The 21,519-nt window shown below is 38.9% G+C and overlaps 1 protein-coding gene and 1 non-coding gene across 5 annotated transcripts; one reads left to right on the forward strand and one right to left on the reverse strand.

The window, feature by feature from the left end:
* Nucleotides 1–190: 190 nt before the first annotated feature.
* Nucleotides 191–18,189, forward strand: LOC106155457 (tetraspanin-18). Of its 4 annotated transcripts, none has more exons than XM_013530321.3 (10): nucleotides 191–402; nucleotides 9,929–10,005; nucleotides 10,354–10,596; nucleotides 10,950–11,024; nucleotides 11,620–11,730; nucleotides 12,245–12,335; nucleotides 12,771–12,919; nucleotides 13,333–13,416; nucleotides 14,461–14,560; nucleotides 16,346–18,189. In XM_013530321.3, exons 2-9 carry the CDS (start codon nucleotides 9,940–9,942, stop codon nucleotides 14,527–14,529), a joined length of 888 nt encoding a protein of 295 aa, XP_013385775.2. In that variant the 5' UTR covers nucleotides 191–402; nucleotides 9,929–9,939; the 3' UTR covers nucleotides 14,530–14,560; nucleotides 16,346–18,189. The 4 variants fall into 4 exon arrangements, with proteins under 4 accessions (XP_013385775.2, XP_013385774.2, XP_013385778.2 ...); XM_013530320.3 differs by having other exon boundaries at nucleotides 192–402; nucleotides 15,517–18,189; XM_013530324.2 differs by lacking the exon at nucleotides 14,461–14,560 and having other exon boundaries at nucleotides 199–402.
* Nucleotides 2,052–2,123, reverse strand: Trnam-cau (transfer RNA methionine (anticodon CAU)). The gene has a single exon. It is a non-coding gene; the product is annotated as a tRNA-Met (tRNA).
* Nucleotides 18,190–21,519: the final 3,330 nt, after the last annotated feature.

The raw sequence follows: 21,519 nt of genomic DNA on the forward strand, positions 1-21,519 counted from the left end.
TTACAAATGCACTCCTCTCCACTACTATTCTTGGTCATGATTAACATCTTTATTGCACCACATTTATTGTGCACTTTGCTTAAATTGATATGAAAGATGTACACAGCGAAGTACACATTAAGGAAGGGACATAAAAGTCACGTAGATAAGTTGCGCAATGGCTGGCGGAGCCGGATTTAGTCCCGATATAGCATCAATGTCATGGCAAACTGAATCACCTTGCCTACGTCACTGCCTATTTCCGCCTGACTTCGGTTATTAATTGTTTACCTGCGACCATACTTTGAAATATCGAGTGCCTATTGTGGAATCTAGGGCGAGGCATAATATTTCTGGCTGTCATAAACGCGTGGACGTCGAAATCTTTAGACACGGTGAAAATATCTCTGAATTGAAATCAAAGTAAGTGACATTTTCGTTCTATGCAATGTATATGCTGTACACTAGCTGTACAATAGCCGTATATGTGATTGTTAAACGTACAGGTAGTTTCCAGCGAGAAATCTAAAGAGAATAGCAATGATTAGTGACGGCAAAATCGAAGTCATGGCTTAAATCGAAGAATCTCGGCTTTTGGTGAACAAATAACGACTGGTCGAGAACAATCTCCTGTAATTATAAAATGAACCATAAACTACATAGATTTGATCAGGAGCCGTGCGTTGTTTTTGTAACGTAGTATTTGTAAATTATTGACCACGGGACGAAATCTGTTGACTTCAAGAGCATCTAGGCGCGTTAATCATGAATATTGCATTGAGCTATATCAAACTCTTGCAAGGGAGATAGTTAGAGGCTACGAATACATATAGATACAGGGATTAATATATGATTAAAATATGCGCACCTTATTTAGCGCTTTCTACATTGCAATACCCAATATCAGGAGGATTTGCCGATCACCGGGAGCTTTACGGTTAGGAGGGGGGAGGTTTCAGGGGTATTTTAAAGAGGCCAGGTACCTTTCCGTCATCCTCTTCCACCTTTCTCCCCCCCCCTCACACACACGCACACACACACACACACACACACACACACACATCCATCTACGGATTTGGTGAATGACTTTGGGCTAGCCGTTCAACTAGTGTGTAAATAATGCTCCTGTCGCTCGAGTTCATTCTTTCAGCACTAAATTATATAATATTATTTACTATTTAAAGTCTATAAACCATCAGATGTTCAGTAGCCTATACATATTTTAGTGAATTTTAAAAGATTACCGCAGTTATACCTAAAAATTACAGAAGACTTAATTTTGGTTTACTGAATCGTAGTGATCAATTTATCTAAGATATAAGTCTGATCACTGTCAAACTTTACAGTTTGATGTTTTTTTCTAAAAATACCGGTTTTCACATCTTTATTAAAGTCATCTGGGGAACAATATTGCGTGGGTGAAATTTGTAGGTTATTCCATTCAATGTCGATATGTTATATCATGTTAGTTAAGCTTCCCCGCCTTTGTAGGTTTACAGTGAAAATTCCCCTCTCTACAAAAGATTGGAATGTGTCATGGCCTCCCATTCTTCCACCTGACCCGATCATTGTAGTGGTTGTCAGCGTTTCTTGTCGAGATGATTGTTGCTAGGCGGTTCAAATTTCAATATTTGATATAAAGAGGACTTCTTAGGTGTACGACGCTCGTGAATCTGGAGTTAAGGTTGACGAGGACGGTTACGGTTTAATATAGAGGACACAGAGATGGAGATAAATCTGGTTGAGCATGTTTTCTGTAGATAAGAGGGGAAGACGGGATAGAAGGGGTACTTACAGCGCTTAGGGCCAAGGCAAGTGGCTTAATGTCACCTCCCCGATTCTCTCTTTCTGGACCCGCTCCTGTATTTAACAGTCTTTTATATACCACGAGAAACGCGGTTTGTAGGCAGGGGTGGGGTGGGGATTAGGTTCGTGCAGGATATATTGCGATTTCCTTTTTTCACTAATTTTTCAATCCAGTTTTCAATAAAATCAGTTAAGTGTTAATTATGTACACATTTTAAAAGCGTGATTTTTTTTAAAGATAAAGTAAATAAATAATAAAGTAAGGATAGCAGAGCTAGGTTTCGATCCTAGGACCTCGGGGTTATGGGCCCCGCACGCTTCCACTGCGCCACTCTGCTGTTAGAATAGGACTAATTTTCACACTATATAATTTTGCAAATTCATTGACCGATTCCATAAAGATTATGGTTGATAAATCCCGATTTATTTCATTTCCTGAGCTGTCCTCTGGTTAAATATTTATTCAGTCGCTGCTTGGAATGGCTGTTATTTATTGCATACTGTTGAACAAATTACTAAAAGAAAACATGTACAACTGGGGTCTCTTATTGATTTTTGCCAATACATGTAGCTCTTGAGTTTTACCTGAAAACAACGGATTTGGCTTTGACAACGTGACATTTGAATATGTCTGTCTGTTCTGTTTATGGTTGGGGCAGGGGGTGTAAGAATCTATGATTTTGGGTGGGGGTGTGCCTCAGAGTCACCATACATATAACCCTGTTACATGTACATGCATAACGATCGTGAAGGTAATATATTTCCTCCATCTCGTCACACTGTGTCCAATGTCCATATTATTTAACAGGCCCGTAGCCAGGGGGGGTTCGGGGGGTTCGAAAGAACCGCCCCTTTTGCTGGGAAAAGGTCCACTCTGGGTAAAATTTGGTCTAGGTACATAAAGTTTTTATGGGAAAAGGTCCACTTTTTCAGAAAAAGAACCCCCCTTTTGAAATTGCTGGCTACGGGCCTTCCATAATATTATAATATCCCACCGTGCTGCAAAACACCCCTATTATATTACCGGCCTTCAGCAACAGTTTGCTGTAACTTATAATAATACCAATTGTAATGTTTATAAATAGAGTTACTAAGTACAAGTCATAGAATGAATATACCATGTAATTTCCTTTTGTTTGTATTATACGTAATAAACACAACAATTAGAATTAGGATTTATGCATGCTTCTAACATAATGGTAAGTTAAAGAAATCGTATGGAGAGAAGAAGGGGCAAGTACATTGCTTTTCTTTGTGCAAGTTTCCAGTGCATGCAGGGGGCTATGTCTTCTAGATTGCACTCTATCTAATCGACTAGAGGATTTGTCGAGACATTTGGGTCGCCAAATACGTCTATCATATAAGTTCAGATGACTCAAAGGAAAACAATGTCCAACACTTATATTTTAATATATATTTATGAATGTAATCTCGCCCTATTGTTTTGTAATCATATTTGACCTCTCGCTCTCTCTCTGATATCGATCGTAACAATTCTTGCACAAATCTAGAAAGTTTGTACAAATTCAGAGTACTGTTTAATTTTTGATCCCTTGAAACAATTCGCCCTTTCAGAAGAACATTTAATGTACATTTAATTAACGGTTCCCAGTCACGCTGGTACCCTAACAGCTGTTGAGCTGATACCACCTACACGCTTTATAATCGACAGGTGATTCAGCTAATATTGGTGTCAAAGAGTTGGTCAAATACAGATAGGACACATTATCAAAGGCCAATTTAGTGTCGCTAGGAGGCAGTAATCAGCACGTGCGTGGTCTGTAGGCAGGATTTGATACACCTGTGGCTGAAGCTAACACACTCTCTGATATCTCCAGAAAAGTTTACGAAATCCCAGAAGCCCCCGTGAGAAATCGCCCAATCAAGATGTCTACTCTTATGTAACTACCAGGACCCCGCCATTCCCTCTGAAATCACAGGGGCCGCTAGAAAAGTTTACAAAATTGAAAAGATACAATAATTATGTAATTATAAGAGGCTACTAGCGGCCCCTGTGGGCTGAGGGTAAAGTTAGTACAGTGCAGCGCCCCCCCCCCCCCCTGGGGTTTACTGTGACATCAGTGGGAGTTGATCTCCAATAATATGTAATCTTCATGGTGATTACAGCGTAGATGTAGCATGGAAAACACACGACCCTGTGAAATGTTCATATCTTTATCTTTACAATGGAGCTCTATCAGCATATCAGTGATACAATAATTATGTGCGTAATTTCCAAAATGTGTGCCCTGATTTCGATTCTCTCGATAAAACAATAGTAAACATAGGCTCTATTCCCATAGATTTTAGATCGATCTATCCCCGCGGGAAGTCTCACTAGATTACTTTCAGATAATCCGACTTAAATGTCCGTCCCGCCTACTACAAGCTGTAAGGGGGTAATTAACTTTCGTGTCCGCCCGGCTGACAGCTATTTAGCGTGAACCCCCAGGGAGTTAGGTCGATCTAAAGTAGGTCGATCTAATCTATGGAAATGGGGTGATAGTCAGATGGGGGTAAGCGGTTGGGGGTAGAGGCACCCTCCCCCTTATCCCCTTCCCTCTGTCGTGTTTTCACAATGCACTTTTTTTAAGTTAGTTAGTACATTATATATGTATGCCTTTTTTAAGCTTCAAGCCCCGTCTCTGGCTATAATTAGCCTGAAACAAAAAGGAATTCATTTTCCGAAGCTTGCAGCCTAATAACCCACTCTACAACCTATTGTGAGTTAAGGAACGCGCACCTGATTAGGAATAAAGATATATTGATCGCTGTTTAATTATCTTACTCTGTATGATATACGATCTCATAAACATGTAGTAGATTTGGCTGGATGTCGGTTTCTGTTGTGTCTTTTTTTAATGTGATGCCCTTATCTCTCTATCTTTCTCTATCTAGCTATATCTATCCCTCCCTCCCTCCTCCTCTTCCTCTCACCCCCTCTCTCTCTCCTCCTCTCCAGCACACACACACACACACACACACACACACATACACACACACACACATACACACACACATACACACACATACACACACACATACACACACATACACACACACATACTCACACATACACATACACACACACATACACATACACACACACATACACACACACATACACACACACACATACACATACACACACACATACACACACACACATACACACACACACATACACACACACATACTCACACATACACATACACACACACATACACACACACACATACACATACATTAACATTCCTTTCTCTCTCTCTCTCTCTCAATCTCTCCTTTCACTGATTGAGCAATATTAAGTCATAGCAGTACATCGCCTGTATAAATAACATTCTCTTGCAGTGAAATTCTACAGGTGGAATATAACTACCTTGGTGGCTTAATGATATTAACATGAATGTGGCGCTATATATATGCTGTTATGATATCGAGTCAGTTCTAAGGATACATGCATGTGAAACTAATACATCACGCACGCATTATAAATAGAAATAACATAATAGACAGCATCGAGCTAAACCCCAATTATTTCCGGCTAAAAAAATAGCTTGCGCGTTGTGTATATTTGGAGGCGCACCCTATATAATATCTGTTAATGCCAATTTTGGGGTGAGCTTTTGTAAACATATGTAAATATACATAACGATTATTTGGTCTCTTGGTTAAGGTAGTAGCCGTCATATTCTGGTCGGTAGCGTGTAGAGTTTTAGTTTGAAGAGTGATATATCTGTTCACAATGTAAGAAGGCGGAACTAATCACGCCCAGAGGCCTTAACATTTTGTATTCGCGGGAGAGGGAGGGGTGGGGTGCTTGTGCGTGTGTGTGTGTGTGCGTGTGTGTGTGTGTGTGTGTGTGTGTATGTGTGTTTGTGTGTGCGTGTGTGTGTGTGGATGTGGGGGCAGAGAGAGAGAGAGAGAGAGAGAGAGAGAGAGAGAGAGAGACGATGCATTTTGTGGAACACAACAAGGATGTGGGAATAAACGTTCAGATATGTTTCTCTTTGGAAATTTACAGCTTTTCTGAATGTTCGTATTCTTGAAGACAGTTATGTTTTCTATTATAAAAGCTACCCGATGTTTTATACGATCCATATTAGGTCAATTATCACTTAATTATTTGAAATAGCTAGGTGTTACCAGATATGATAAGGAGATCTACTAAAGGCTTAAGTCATGTTTGCCAAGGACAAAGACAACGTGAGACTAATGTTAGGAATATGTGTGCTGCAGGGGAGGATCGAATTTTTTTTTAGAAAGGGTTTCGTGCACGTGCTTGAAAGCCTCTCTCCATCGTCAGACATTTTTGTTCCCGGAGGCAGAGTAATTTCCAAACAGAATGACATGTATTAAAAAGCAACAAAAATCAGATAGGAGGAACCAAACTGTATATTATTTTTCTCTGTATTACTAGCCCGTCGTTATGTAGAATAAAAGGACAAAGAGAAAATTAAAGTAATGAATTATCAAATAAGGAAGGATTCGAATTCAGCGTAATTTGTGTTGAAAAGCAACCGCTGTGTTCCTTTTGTTGTATTATGCATAAAGAACAAATTAGATAATAACTAAGTACAGTTAGCAAATACCATGCTGACATATAGGCAGGTCACAGACGTCGATTCTTCATTGATTAGTTTATTGTACTGCCGAGGAAAAGAAAAAAAAAACAACGCTGTCGTGTATTGGTAATAATAGCAGTAGGGACATGCGATGGCAGTGGTTAAGGAGATTGATTACCGTCAAAAATATTTATCTGCACGATATCTAATCTAAAGAACAACTAAGATGTTTTCTGAATACAGAGGATAAAGTAAATCTTATATGAGAGTGAAAATTTCATTTTGATTTGTCCTTATTATTTTAGGGCTTATTTTCACATTCCTTTGTCTTTATATGGAACTCTGTTTATAAAGTCCAGGAAAGCTTCTTTCAAAAGTGCTGCGTAGAGATCGGCAAGCCAGTGGATAAAAATGATATACACTTAATTATTTACTATATGGCTCTGCAGTTTTACAGCTCCTGGTCGGATCCAATATGATTTTAGATCTGGAGGGTCTGTAAGTGTATTTGTACAGTCACAAAGCGTTTCCTTTTTTTAACAAGAAAAGTAAACACGAAAAGTACGGATTGACTTCACAGTGCTTGATTGTCTAAAATATTCAAGTGCCAAGATAGAAAGCGGCCACCGACTGCTATTTACTATTTCAGTCTATTAATCAATTATACCATTATCATCATAATTATTTTTACTGTCATTATTATAAATCTTTTTTTTTTTCAATTTATAATTGTGTGGTATATGCCAGAAAGGTGCGTTCTGTCCCTTCTGTATAGATAAAGTAATGCACCACGCCCGTTTTCACTGCGTTACTTTACCCTCTGAGTCCCAACATCACGAGTTTTTGTATACACTCCGTTAGCCACGGGTTTGATTGTCTTGGGGGTGGGGGTGGGGTTGAGGGTGGGGTGGGAGTGAGGGTGGGTGGGGTAGGCTTTCTACAAAAATAAGCTGTATGTTTGTGCCGATTTGTGAACCTTTTTACTTCAGTTTTTTCCCTTAAAGTCCGCCAACAAGAATTCTGTTTGCTGACTTTTTTTATAAATGATGTGCGCACAACCATAACATGCAGTTTTAATTTGAAATCAAGTTAAATACTGACTAATACTGATTGGAATATCATCTGGGTCCAAAGACACACCCCACTGGCTACGTGCACTCTATGTGAGTGACAGCCAATCGAAAGAAACAAGTTTTCCAAATATTTGTGACTCAGTGTTTGTACACCCTTAATCCGACCAAGAATTTCCCCGCCCTGAATAAGCTCGGAACCCACACCCACCCATGACAAGCGCTGTGATATCTGAGGCAGGGGTGTGTTTACCGATGTCCTCCCAACACAAGATATACGCTTAATCCGCCAGTTTTATTATGTCAGCGTTTCCCCCCCCCCCCTCTCTCTCTCTCTCTCTCTCTCTCTCTCTCTCTCTCTCTCATAGCAATGCCCATGTTGAAATTTCTTTGCTAAAGCGTGTCACAGTAGGAATTGGGCAGCGACGTCGTCAAAGCATTAGATCTCTCTCTCGTAATGAGCATGATGTGATTATATTGTACCAGTTTCTGTCAGATTGACTCACCAGCACTTTTCATTTGCAGTTCGTGCTGGGTGAGTCCCATACACGCCCATAAATCATAACACGTATGACAAATTATGGCAACGGTAAATTCTGTAGTCAAGCTATTTGCCGGCGTTGCGTAATCTTTCTAAAAGCATCGAAAGTGCACAATCGATTTTTGCGGTCGCTTTCCTGACAATGCCGAGCCTATTGAGTCGATTATGTCGCCAACGTTTCTAACAGAATAGCTCTTCTATATCAGGACCACAGAGTGGACCCACGGCCGTGACATTCTATTTGTATATCATTCTGAAGATTGTGTACACAGCAGGGGATATGAAATGATGTCATGTTTATTATATAGATCTAATCCCCCCTTGACCCATATTTGTCTTTGGCGTCATGAAATATTAATTCCTCCCACAGTGTGTGTCAAGTTTTATCACACGTATCACAATGTATGTCACAACCCAATACAAAGGTTGCTCTTATCACTGTAAATTAGTAAATTGTCATTTTATTATTATTATTATTATTATTATTATTATTATTATTATTTAATAGTTTTACAATCAGCATTATTATTATTATGATGATGATAATCTATGCCCACCTCTACTAACTGGCGCATGCATTACTTTATTCAAAGTTCTCGTCAGTTACTGGCCTATTACATGTAAGCATACTGGTGAAACCAGAAGCCAAGCGTCTTCGGCAGTGGGGATCAGAAAGGTGAAGATACACGTAATTAACCCTCTCTCTTTGCTCTTGTCAAACGCCATACTGTTTTCACACACACACCAATTTGACCCAATTGTCACAGAATCATGGCAGCCATTTTGGATCACGTTGAAGTACCAGTAAGACGTCAGGGGATTGCTGAAAACAATGGCGGAAATGGAACCCATCTATCACGTAGACAACTATTACTTGATTAAAATATCGACGCTTAATTAGCATAAGGACGCTGAAGCATGCTTCGTATAGTGTGCAGAACCTATTCTACCAATAAAAATACCAATCTGGAACAGAAATGTGACTTCTTTACCCTCCACCAGAGGGCTGTTCAGTGATGGCCTGTGTAAAAACCCTTATTGCACAGAGATGCACACACCTCGTGAATATCTACAGAAATAGAAATGTCTAAAGAAAATAATGTTTCTGTGGTTCGGGTGGAGGGTAGGGCTTTATGGCGTTATCAGACTTCTAATAGATTAGACGTCAGTTAATCAGGAAGCCATTCCCAGCGATATCAAGTAATTGATTGGTTGTACGTGATCAGTGTGTGACGCGGTGATTCTATGAGGAGGTCTCCCTCCCTTGAGTAAACTCTAATCTGTAAGATTTGCCTGTAAGGTTGTTTTTAAGAGATTCTGTGTTTTAAATTAAGGTTCCACAACGATGTGTGACAGGTACCTTTGTGGAACAATGTGTACAGTTTGTTAAATCAACAGTATTTCTTTACCTTTAACGTCTACTGGTTGTAATCGATTTACGTTAAACAGGTTAATGATCGCCACATCTGACAATTGAAATCTTAAACTGTTGACAACAAGCCATGAAGGAAACTTTAAACTCCAACCAATTTTATCACGACCATTTGATAAGGACGAAAGTCTGACACTGTTACAAAGACCGCGTTATTAAGATTTGACAGTCTCGGTACGATGCCTTTACTTCCTTCCTATATATACCTATGTGCGCGATGAAGCTCCAAGAGCAAAATGTAAAAATTTTGCCTCCTAACCTAGCAAACAAGTTAAAAGGCATTCTTAGCCTGCTGTCAACACGTGATTCTCTGTGATTCTTAAAATAAAAAAAGCAACGAAATTTATTACCCATAAATTTATGATAAAATATCCGTGACTTTCGCATGGTGCACCAGCTTAGACAAAGCTAAATATTCTAACTACCCCTGTTTTGCAATATGACAAAGGCAGTTAGTTTTCATTGTAACAAAATTTAATTTTCGTTTTTATGAATGTGAAGGAACTTGGATATATATGTTTTCTTTTCTTTGCAGACTGAATCAAAATGGGTCTAGGTTGCGGAGCCAAGTGCGCAAAATACATATTATTTGTCTTCAATATCATCTTTTTCGTAAGTATAGCATGACAAAGCCTGTTGTATAGTTGGTCATTAGAGTATCGGTGTGTGTGTGTGTGTGTGTGTGTGTGTGTGTGTTTTCAGTGTTTCGGTGTTCGGCTATTTTCAGCGTGGAACATGACAGAGTTTTTCAAAAATTAATTTCAAAATGTATAAAGGGATTTATTTGACGAGTAGTTTGGTGAACATGTTACCAATTTCTCCATTTCTATTATCTTTTTTCGCATGTTTAAGTTTTTGTTAAAACACCAAAAACATCAAAAAGCACATGTTAACATTAATTAAGCTGTAATGATATCGATTTTAAAGAACGTACAATGATTTCCCTCTTATCGATTTTAGCTCTTGGGAGGGGCCTGTCTTGGGGTTGGAATCTGGGTCTTGTTGGACTCGAACGCCAGCAACTGGATCGACAAGCTTCTTAATATCAACTCCGATGTGGCGGGCATTACGAGCTCCTTCGATGTCGCTGGACTGCTGAAGACAGGAGCGTATATGCTGATCGCCGGCGGTGGAGCAGTCTTCGTCATCGGCTTCCTCGGTTGCTGTGGAGCTGTAAAAGAGTGGCGCCCCCTCTTGGTTTTGGTGAGTGCCACGTGATGGACAAAAGCAGAGTCGATTTTTGTAAAATATACCCCTTAAATGGTGCAGGGAGGACAAAAAAAGAGTATTTATATATTTAATCTGGAGGGGTAAATGTGTCAAAACAATATACCTTGAATTACTTTTATTACTAAGAATATATCTGTGTTGATAAATTAAATGATTGCCTTGATTGTTAATATTTTTATTATAATTATCACTCAAAATTTTTTTTAATTAAAATGAGCATTTCGCATGCGACATATATAGTGAAATTGAAAGCTCGTCAACTCTATCTTATGCAAGCGATATTACAAAACAGGATGTTCGTATAATTGATAAAATTTCTCTTCCAGTACGCCATTCTCATTGGAATCATCTTCATCATTGAGATAACAGGCGGTGTGTTGGCCGTGGTCTTTAACGGACGGGTGAGACTTAAAACATATGCACGCACACACATGCAATCTTAAAAGGCCTCATCGTGCGTGCGATTTTTCCCATATTCTCTTCCTTTCATCCAGTTACGGTTAAAAACAAATGTTATAATAACTTTTACCTAGGACTCAATATATTTCCCTGACACTGTAAAGTGATGTTTAAACAGATAAAATTGTATCTCACTAATGCATTTATTTTTTTGTAAGGCTATCACAAATGTGCCTGCACTTTTTACCAAATCTGCTACTTTTTACCCAGATACGGTTAAAAACTAATGCAATCATTATTTTAACTAACATGGTAAAATGAGTTTTAAATTAATATATCATCACAGTACTGATGCAGTAAGTTGTGTTATGACAACTTGTGTTATGACAAAATGCTGTATAATATAAGCTGATAAGTGCTTCTATGGGAGGCTGCAGTCTGGGTCTGCATTTCTGCACAGCTGGGACACTATTTATCTTATTTTATGATTCAGTATTGAAAATGTCAATAGTTTTAAATAAATATAATATCACAGTACTAAATGCAGTACGAATTGTGTTATAACATGTTAACATATCCCCACCCCCCACCCCCCAGGTCCAGACAGAGGTGAAGACCTACCTGACCGGCACCATTAAGGACAAATTTGACGGCAAACTGAACACATCTGAACCCATCTCTCTGGCCTGGAACTACGCCATGGGAGAGGTGAGTCAACATACGGGCACTTCATACGGGCTCTTCCCCTGCTCTCGCAAAGTCTCGATTCAGCTGAGATTTGTATGATTTGTGTTTTATTCTCGGTTCACTGGAGGATTGATGGATGCTCTCTCTCTCTCTCTCTCTCTTTATGGCGTAACATACCGGGTACATGTACCTTCTTGGTTGCATATTGAATATTATTGTTGACTTCTTCGTTTTAATTGTAAATCGTAATGAATGTGTGTTACATGTAGATAAATGAACAGGGTGAAGTGAATATAATGCAGTGGACGAAAGTGACGAGAATTATGCCTAAATTATTTTTTGTGGAGTAAAAATATTTTGTCCCTGTTGAAGGCGTCTACGTACATAAAACATATTCATGCAGCGAAGTCCCTAAAATTGAAATTACTAGGGTATAAACCCGTGTCACATGTACAGATACGGTTCCTTATTGTTCCATGTACTAAGGATGTATTTATTTGAATGATGTTCTAACAGAATGTCATTGATATTGCAGTTGCAATGTTGTGGTGTCACTAACGGCAGCGACTTCAGCAACGCCAGCGCCTGGGACAAAACTGTCACTTACAATGGAGCCTCGGTCACTGGTAACGTTTTCTTCCCCTTAATTTCTCTCTCTCTCTCTCTCTCTCTCTCTCTCTCTCTCTCACACACACACACACACACACACAAACACTGAATCTCGTATACAGGAAAGCCAGGGCATGATGGGATCGCCTTTCATTAGCCCCGCATGTGCAATACCTGCAGTCATATATACCCACACCCACTTGCTGTGCCTTCCAAAGAGTAGATACATATTCATGTGTGTTTTATAAGTCACAAATATTTCAGTAGCAGCTAGTGCAACACGTGCTCTAGTGCTACACGTACGATTTTAAATTAGGTCTCGCACTTCGTAAGGATGCATTTGTTTGTTTAAAAAGTTCCATACCCAAATAACTGTTTAAAATGGTCCACAGCCACAACTGCCATACCAATTCAAGGTTACGTTTAAGTCTCCTGATGTTTCTCGTCCACAGTCACCTATCCGCTGTCTTGCTGCAAGTTGACGGATTCTGGGAAAACGAAGTACAAGAACGGTCAAATCGGCAGTCTTTCTAACTCCGACTACGTGGACATAGCTAACTGCGTCAATAGCCCATCCACAACCAACGCTAACATCGACATTGTAAGTATAAGTATGCTACCTGCTTTGAAACCTCGCAGCTTCTCGATTCCTCTCGCGAAATGTGTAGATCTCGCGTGAGAAGACGGGAGCTTTTGGGATGTATTGGTAGACTTCGCTGGGTGAATTTGATATTGTATCTTTTAGAAGATTTGTTTCTGAATGACATGTTCCTAAAGGATAGAGATAATTATTGCACTCAGAGGAAAATGCTCTAAGAAAAATAAAGCCCTCAATTTAAAGTTAGTAACAATATACTTGTGATATCTGCTGATTTGTGATTTATAATTTAAAAACTCTCATTGCCTTTTGATTCCAACAGTTATTGTGAAACAACTTGACAACCAGAACAGAATATATAGCACTGTAGGCTTTTCTTATCGTAACATATACTAATTATCCTGCCTGTGTTCCAGGGCTGTTACGACAAAGTAAAGGACTTGGTGATGTCGTATAGCAGCATCGTTCTCGGGATCGGCATTGGCATCGCTGTCGTGCAGGTAAATATTTCAGTCCCTTTGTCACCACCACCTCATCCTTGTCAGCCATCTTTGTGGTAGCTAGAACACGGCTCATTAGTGTACTGGTCTAGTGCACTGAACTATTGCAAGGGTGCAGTAGTCAGTTTGACCGCCCGTGTAGCGGGACAGTGGCTCATCTACGGTACGGCATATAACACTGTAGCAGGTCCGGTGTAACATGACAGAGAGTCCCCCATGATAGAGTCCGTTTCCCATTCATTTGTACAGGCAAGCCTCGCCCTGGATTTTGATCCACTTAGGTCAGGCTAACCCTAACCATTATAACAGAAGGGAGGGCGGACTTTTTATTACAAGGACCTTTAGTTTCGTAACACCGACAAGCACGGGGATTTATCTAAGTACACGTTTCCATTTGGGAACATTTAGGCGCAAACAGTTGAACAGCCGCGTCCTGGTGTTGTAGTTAGCACGTGCCATACCTGCCGTAGCCTAGATATGACGCTGCCCTCAGCGCTTTCTGAGTGAGGTGCGTTTGTGTCTGTGTGTGCATGCGCGTGTGTGTGTGTGTGTGTGTGTGAGGGCAAGTAGAAGAGAGGGTCGGGGTACTTAGAGTGTGTTAGGTGTGACAACATGGCGGCTGGGCGCAACTAACCGCTTGGTAGATTTTTTTTCACTGCTGGGAGTCTTTGTGCAGTAGGTGAATTCAGACAGGGGCATTTAACATATTGCTAACAGTGTTTTGCTTAGAAGTTTTTAACCTATCATTAACTTCTCCTAATCCAGACCCAGAAGGTTCCAAAAATAAGATCATTTCCCGGTCTTAAAAAAAACTTGGTTGAAACAAGGCAAGGGTTTATTCCTTACAAACGCCCTTGATCTTTTGAATTGCTTCTATCAAAGACGACGCAATGAGACCAAATGTTTTTGCAAAACACGCAAATAAGAGAAAAAAAGGGCCTGAAGCCTAATGCTTTAATCTTTTAAAGGCAAAGTAGAAGGTCGTGAGGGCTAATTTGCCACATCCGTTACATTTAGCTGTACTTTCTGTTTCTTGCCTTACAGCTGCTGGGCATCATATTTGCATGCTGCCTTTGTCGCTCCATCACGAAGAACTTGAACGAAGTCGTTTAGATCCCGAACAACTTCTAGCAGCTTTTTTCTTGTAAGCTAGAACCTGTTTCTCATTAGATGTGGATAGTTGGCTGCATAGTGCTTGTTACTGCGTACATTTCTGATACCGCGCGCCTGATAAGAGTACTCCCACGCTTAATGAGGAGATTGATTTCAAAAATCCTGTTTTGTTTCTTTCTTGTGATTTCATTGGAAATCACCTAATTCTGCATCAGTTCTGAAAAAAATGTTCCTGTAACTCCTCCCTGTGCTTTGGTTTACTCCTCTACACACTGCTTATAGTGCGTTGTGAATCATCGGGAATAGTCATTCAAAATGCCGTTAGTATAGCCGTTTTAGTACCCCTTCTTCTAAACAGAGTATAACAAGCAAATCGTTTCCCCTCTTATACCCTGCATATCATAATGTAATTGTCTTAGTCTGTTACATCATAATTGTTTTCCATTCTGATTTTATTTATTTTATTTCATATTTCATTATGGAAATCTTCATCCCACACATAACAAAATTTCGGTTCTGTTTCACGTAGACCTCATCCACCCCCACCCCACCCAAAATAATAATAAATCAAAATTATGCTGCATACATACTAATCTCTACAAGCTGCTTTTAACCGCACTGCACCCTCTTCATTTCCTGTTTAGTCTTTTAAATATTTAACCTAGAATCTAGAACTAACGTCAGTACCCCACATAGACATAACTGGACAGAGTGGATGGAGTTCTTAATGTAATTGTAACCAAAAAAAAAATAACTTACTTATTTATTTGTTTGTTTGTGTTAATGTTTTTAATTGCTGTACTACTATGTAATCCTGATGTATTGTAACCTCCAAGTCTTACGTAACTATCTCACTGACCAATCAACCGGCTTCCTCAGCATTAACGTATGAGTTATTCTAAGGCTAACAACTGTAACGTGTTATGTTGAATGTTTTCTCCCTCCTGTCTTTTGTGGTTTTACACTGCCCTCTATTGTTCTTTTCAGTTACTCGGTATCATTTTCGCATGCTGCCTGTGTCGGGCCATTGGAAAAGAGGAGGACTAATCACATCCCGTTTGCACGAGACTTTATTTTAACTTTATCTGATCACGTTTCTTCGAGATATCTGAATTATAGCCTTACTAGACTTTCTTGAAACTGTTTAGAACAGAGATCATCTCTAATATATATTGTGTATCATTTATTTATTTATTTATTTATTTACGATGAATGTTTTTTTTTTTTTTTACTAAGTACCTTACATCGATAACACAGCTTTCAGCAATGTTAATAAGCCGTGTTCCTTGTTCTGGTAATTGTTTTATATCTTTGACATATACCCAGTCTCGCGTAGTTTATTTAAGATCAAGTTTATGTTTTATTTGAAGGTTTTTGATCAGACAAATAAGTCTATATATCACATATATTATGATACCTGTACGCAGGGATATTTCTCAGTCGTGTCACTTCACAGTGCTGTAAATAAATGCTGAGAAGTATTGCCAATTGTACCAAAAGCAGTATTTCATTACTTCATTTAAAGTTATAAATTGAGCCTTGGTTGTTTAGTGCGAATATACGTCATTTTATCCAATGTCAAGGATTAGCTCCAGCTTCTCCGTATTGATAATGCACACGAGAAGTTATTTAGATAAGAAGGAATGTTATTTACATACTCTTCAAGATGGTGAAATACATTTTGCATGTGTTTTTAGTTGATGAGTGTTGTGTAAAGCTTGTTATGATGTATTGCTTCAAAGGAGAGCACTGATTTTTTTCCAAGTCCTATATTATAAAAGCGACAATTTTTTTATATATTCTACTTTCTTTATAGCTCCTGGGCATCATATTCGCTTGCTGTCTGTGCAAAGCTATTGGAGACGAAAAGGACGACGACTAAGGATTGAGTAACGCGGAATGTGATGCCTGTATATGTAACACAACATTATAGTAAATGGACTTTGTCATGAATTTCATTATTGCCATGCAACTAGAGTGGAATTATTTATAACAAGATCAACTTGGAGCACGGTTGCTGTGATGAAAAATTGGAATATGTTATAATATTATATTATAATCAGACTTACTGGGTTGTTGCCCTAAATCTCTATGTAGAGTGCACATTTCCTTGCTCTTTTTTATATTATTATTATTGTTATTACTCTTACCAGTGGAAGGTTTCACTCAACAAAAAGCGCTTTTACAACGGTTACATTTTGAAAAAAAAAACACCATTGTTCTTCAGCTTTCCGAGATTTAGGGCAGCTTTCATAGATAAAGGAATCTGATAAAACTCTTAAATTTTTTTTTAGCTTCTAACACTGTAAGCATTATCTATTTAAAAGTTAAATTGATCGTTGTAGTCTGTACATAGTCAAGTCTCAAATTATTTTTATTGATGAATTGTATACCTATCAAATCTATGTATGTGCCCATTTCGTTGAATTCGTAATGATGACATTTTGTCCAATACATACGTCACATTCCAACTAATGTTACTGTGATAGTTATATAGAATATATTTTTGTGTACAATTATTTTACATACGTTGTAAACTACAGGTATATCATATGCCCATGCCTTATAAATATTTGCACTTCTGCTATGGTACAATTTACACACTTTATGGAACAATTCTATGTTCGTTTTCGATGCCTTGCTTCCAAGTGTCAGAGTGGTGATTTGAAGTTCATAAATGTGCAGTAGCTGATCAAAATAAATAAATAAATAAATAAATAAATAAAAGGGTGAGGTGGTCCAGTTGGAAAGGGACATGGACTTTTTAAAAACAGTGAACATTCCTATTTCGCAATATTGAAAAAATATTGAACTATCTGTTAAGATATTACAGCTGATTGCCTTCTAAGCCTAGGATAACCCGATTATTAGATATAATTGACCTGCTACTGCACGCTGTGAATATTTCTAACTTTCAATTTCATCACAATTTGTTCATAGAGGTTTAGATGTATTGGTCATTTTTGTTATGAGATTGGCTACTGGAAAATTGGCGACTTCAACAGACACGGCAATGACGACTTGTTGTGACGTCATTTGAGGATTTGGCGCCAGTTACAGAACCACGTGTGATTCTGCACTTTGTGACGTAACAACGCTTTTATTGTGACAACATGATATGAAACAGATTGAAGTTACGTCATAATGAAGGTTTTCCTCAAAGAACCGTCCAGCTGTCATTTGGACGGCCATAAGCCTCAGAGGACGACCTATACGTGTATGTCCAAAGGCGACTGGACGGCTTTCGAAATTTTTTAGGGGTATTGGATGGGCTTGCTTGAGTTGGTCTCCCTGTAAATTGTTAGCCAAAGAGCAGCTTCACATTTTGGACTCCCAGTAACACAATTCCTGGGGAAGCTCCTGGCTATGATCATACACCAAACATTTGTAGCTGACGCCAAATCTTGACATGGCTCAGGACAGCCTGATGTTGTGTTCTGTCAAGTACGTTGACACACTTAAGTCCCTCCCTCGCTCTGTGTCTGATATAATAATCTGACTATCTGGTATCATTTGCAGTTGTTGCGTAATATGATTTTGATGTACTTATTTTACATGGAAGAAAATTTGTTATTTTATCATTATTAGGAAATGTATGAGCATGTGTTAAAAACTATGTATACGTAAACGGAAATAAACATCACAAGACTTACCTCTGTAGCTCGAGTTTGTTTATTTTTTTATTAGTTATTGTTTTTCTTGGTCATACATTTTTATATTGTCAAATATGGACACATCGCTTTTAATGAGATCTAAAGAGGCTTTAGAAAAGCCATAAGCTTATTTGATTTTGCTGACATGAAATATCTGCAAAGAATGATATGTAGTAATAAAGGCGTGGATAAAAGCAAGAAAAAAGTCGTTTTAGCATTGCTTTAAAAGCGCAAAATATGCATTACACCTTTAAACACCCAAACATTAATTGTCATGGACATTTCCTTTCATAAATAATGAAAAGACATAATATTATCCAAAACCGTTCACAAAATTACGATCCATAAGCCAGACAGTTGATATTTGTCATTTATTCCTTCCTGGTTCTGAATTCGTAATTATAACGATCATTATTATTTCAACGTTTAACACCACTTTTTTTTTCTTCTGATAAAAACTTCTTGCCAGATCTTCCGCCCCGTGGCTGCGGTAGAGGAGAAGAACACACTCCAGCTGTCTACACGGTGGCAGGGGTTAGGTAATCCTCGCATCGATTCCTCTTCGATCGGTGTACTTATCCACACAAAGCAAATATTAGTTGTCTTACTTAGTGTCTTAAAGGCTCTCTATTGTCCTGGGTAAGGAATCAATACGTGGTTATATGTAGGACGACGCGGTGCAGAAGGGAACGTGTGTGTGTGTTAACTTGGACGAGTGCGTTTCCCGGTCATGGTAAGTGTTTGCATGAACATTGCGCCTCTCTCGCTTTCTCTCTCTCTCTCTCTCTCTCACACACACACACACACACACACACGCACATTCACACACACGCAAACAAACACACAAGATATCTAAAACTTTGTCTATAACATACGAGCGCATTTTACTTGAACTTATAATGCTAACAATGCAAGCAGCGTAATGGACCCAACATCAAGCTTTTGTTGGGCCTGTGGCATAGCACGTAAGTTTTATCTGAGAGTTTTGGATAATTATCCCCGTTCTAACAGAAAAAATACTATATTGAAATTGATAATATAAAGCTATCAGCAACAATTGCACAAAGCCTTAATCCATTACCGAGAAGATAAAATCAATAGTACAGTACGGTATGTACAATTTTTCCCTTTGGGGATTGTCAACGTTGACATATATTAGGATGAACGGAGATCAACTAGGAACGCAGTTAGGGCGACTTTATTGAACAAATTCAAGTCCTAAAACGACAGCTACAGGAGACGGTGGCCGGATTGCACTTCCCCCGTATGACGTCATTATCCTGACTTCCATAGAGCGGTTTCACTTAAGAATTTTAGATAGAAAATTGGTCGAAACTTTTAGCCTTAAAATTTGCCTGCTTCGGTTTAAGATAGATCCGTAACAATCTACTCAAATACATTTAAATTAAATAGTTAAACAATAATTAGACTATTGATCAGAAACATTGACCGTATACGGGAATATTTCCAGTTATAAAAACAATATCTCATTCAACTGAATTGACATTGGTTTCAATTTGTCCATAGTAGGCTAAAATTATGATCTCCAGGTACAGACTTTGAGCTATTTTTTTCTTTTTATCGTTATTTATATTTTTTATTTATTCATTTATGAAAGAGGGGACTTGTGTGAAGTCATCAACACAAAAGGTGGCGATGGAATGTGCTTAACTGGAGAATTGCAATCAAACGCCTACTTCCGGGTTCTAAAACCGCAACAACTTCATGAAGGCAGACTTAGGGTGCTTTCCCAGAGATTTAGATCGATCTAAGGATTAAGTTTTAGATCGACCTAACTCCCTGGGGGCTCAGGCTAAATTGCAGTCAGCCGAGCGGACACCATAATTAATTACCCCCTTACAGCTTTTAGTAGGCGGGACAGACGCTTAAGCCGGCCAAGCTGACAGTAATCTAGTGAGACTCCCCACAGGGATAGATCGATCTAAAAATCTATGGAAATGGGGTGTTAGTTTGCTTTGTCGTTTTGAATAAAATTCGGCTATTTTTTTCCATTTGGACCAGAATATGGCAAGATAAGTGTGTGAATAAATGTAAATAGGACCGCTTGGAAATTGACTTGGGATGTGTCTGTGGTTACAAAGGCACCTGTGTAGTCGTTATAAGATGATTGCAAGATCACATTACACACAGTCAGTGTGACACTAATGGCTGCACTCTACTAGATTGAATTCCTGACTACAATACATTTTCAGCTTTATAGAATTCGATTCTCAACAGCACACAGCACACGGGGAGGTTAGTTAGAGAAAGGTGTAGGAAGACCAGGTCGAGTGGGACAGCTAGTGGACGCTAAGGTGAAGAGGCAACCGCGGAGGGCAAGTATGTACAAGTGCCCTCTACCAGGGCCAGAGATTAATGTTTCCCTAGATATTCACAGCTTTCTGGTTAAATTAACGGTTATTTTCCGTACTTCGCTCAGAAAAAAATATCCACATAATAAAAATGCGGATGGTAATATACAATGCGAGTACAAGAAAGTGGTGGACACACTTGACTTTTGGGTTCAGCTTATTACATGTAACTAAAGACATCTTTATGAAGGGAACTGACAGAGTCAGTCGGTGTTGGTGTGCATGTGCGTGTAAACAAGTATGTGCGTGCATGTGTGTGTGAGCAAATGTGTCTGTGAGCAAATGTACATGTATATGTACAAATGTTTATATTTGTGTGCGCACGTCAGGACTCATGAGCGCGTGTGTATGTGAGCTTATGTGTGTTTGCGGGTATTGTATGTGAGCGCGAGTGTATCGTGGCTTGTCTCTGACAAGTGATATTCTTCTTTAATTTTGTGTGTATGTGTGGGTACCCTTCAGCTTGAACTTCAGTTGAAAATGACAATCTATCTAGCTAGAGACATATCTGTGAATATCCGTAAAAATCTATCAGTCGCCCTGGTAGAGGGTAATGTGGGGGCAAGTGTGTTTGTGTGTGTGTGTGTGTGTGTGTGTGTGTGTGTGAGTGTGACTACGGGTTTGGTTTAGTGTGTTTGTGCATGTGTTCATACAAGTACATGTACATTGGGTGTCTGTTTAGTTCTGAAAAAGTATATATTTCCAGATGTATGTATGTATCACTGTACTAGATATGAGCTTTGAAATACCTCCTAAGGCTGTCTAGGCTGCCCACCGGTCACGTGACCTGGAGGAATTACTGGTCTGATTCAGAGTTAATTTCTCCAAACACGAAATTCATAGATAATGGAAAATAATCAATAAGATTTCTATTTGTCTGATGGAACAAATGGTGTTATACAACATCAGTTATAATAATCGTGCCAGCACATAATCTACCTGTGCCTGTACCGTCATTTGCCTCG

The sequence above is a fragment of the Lingula anatina genome, chromosome 8 (assembly GCF_051362555.1).
Source record: "Lingula anatina isolate TDL-2025a chromosome 8, LinAna3.0, whole genome shotgun sequence".
NCBI classification, from domain to species: Eukaryota; Metazoa; Brachiopoda; class Lingulata; order Lingulida; family Lingulidae; genus Lingula; species Lingula anatina.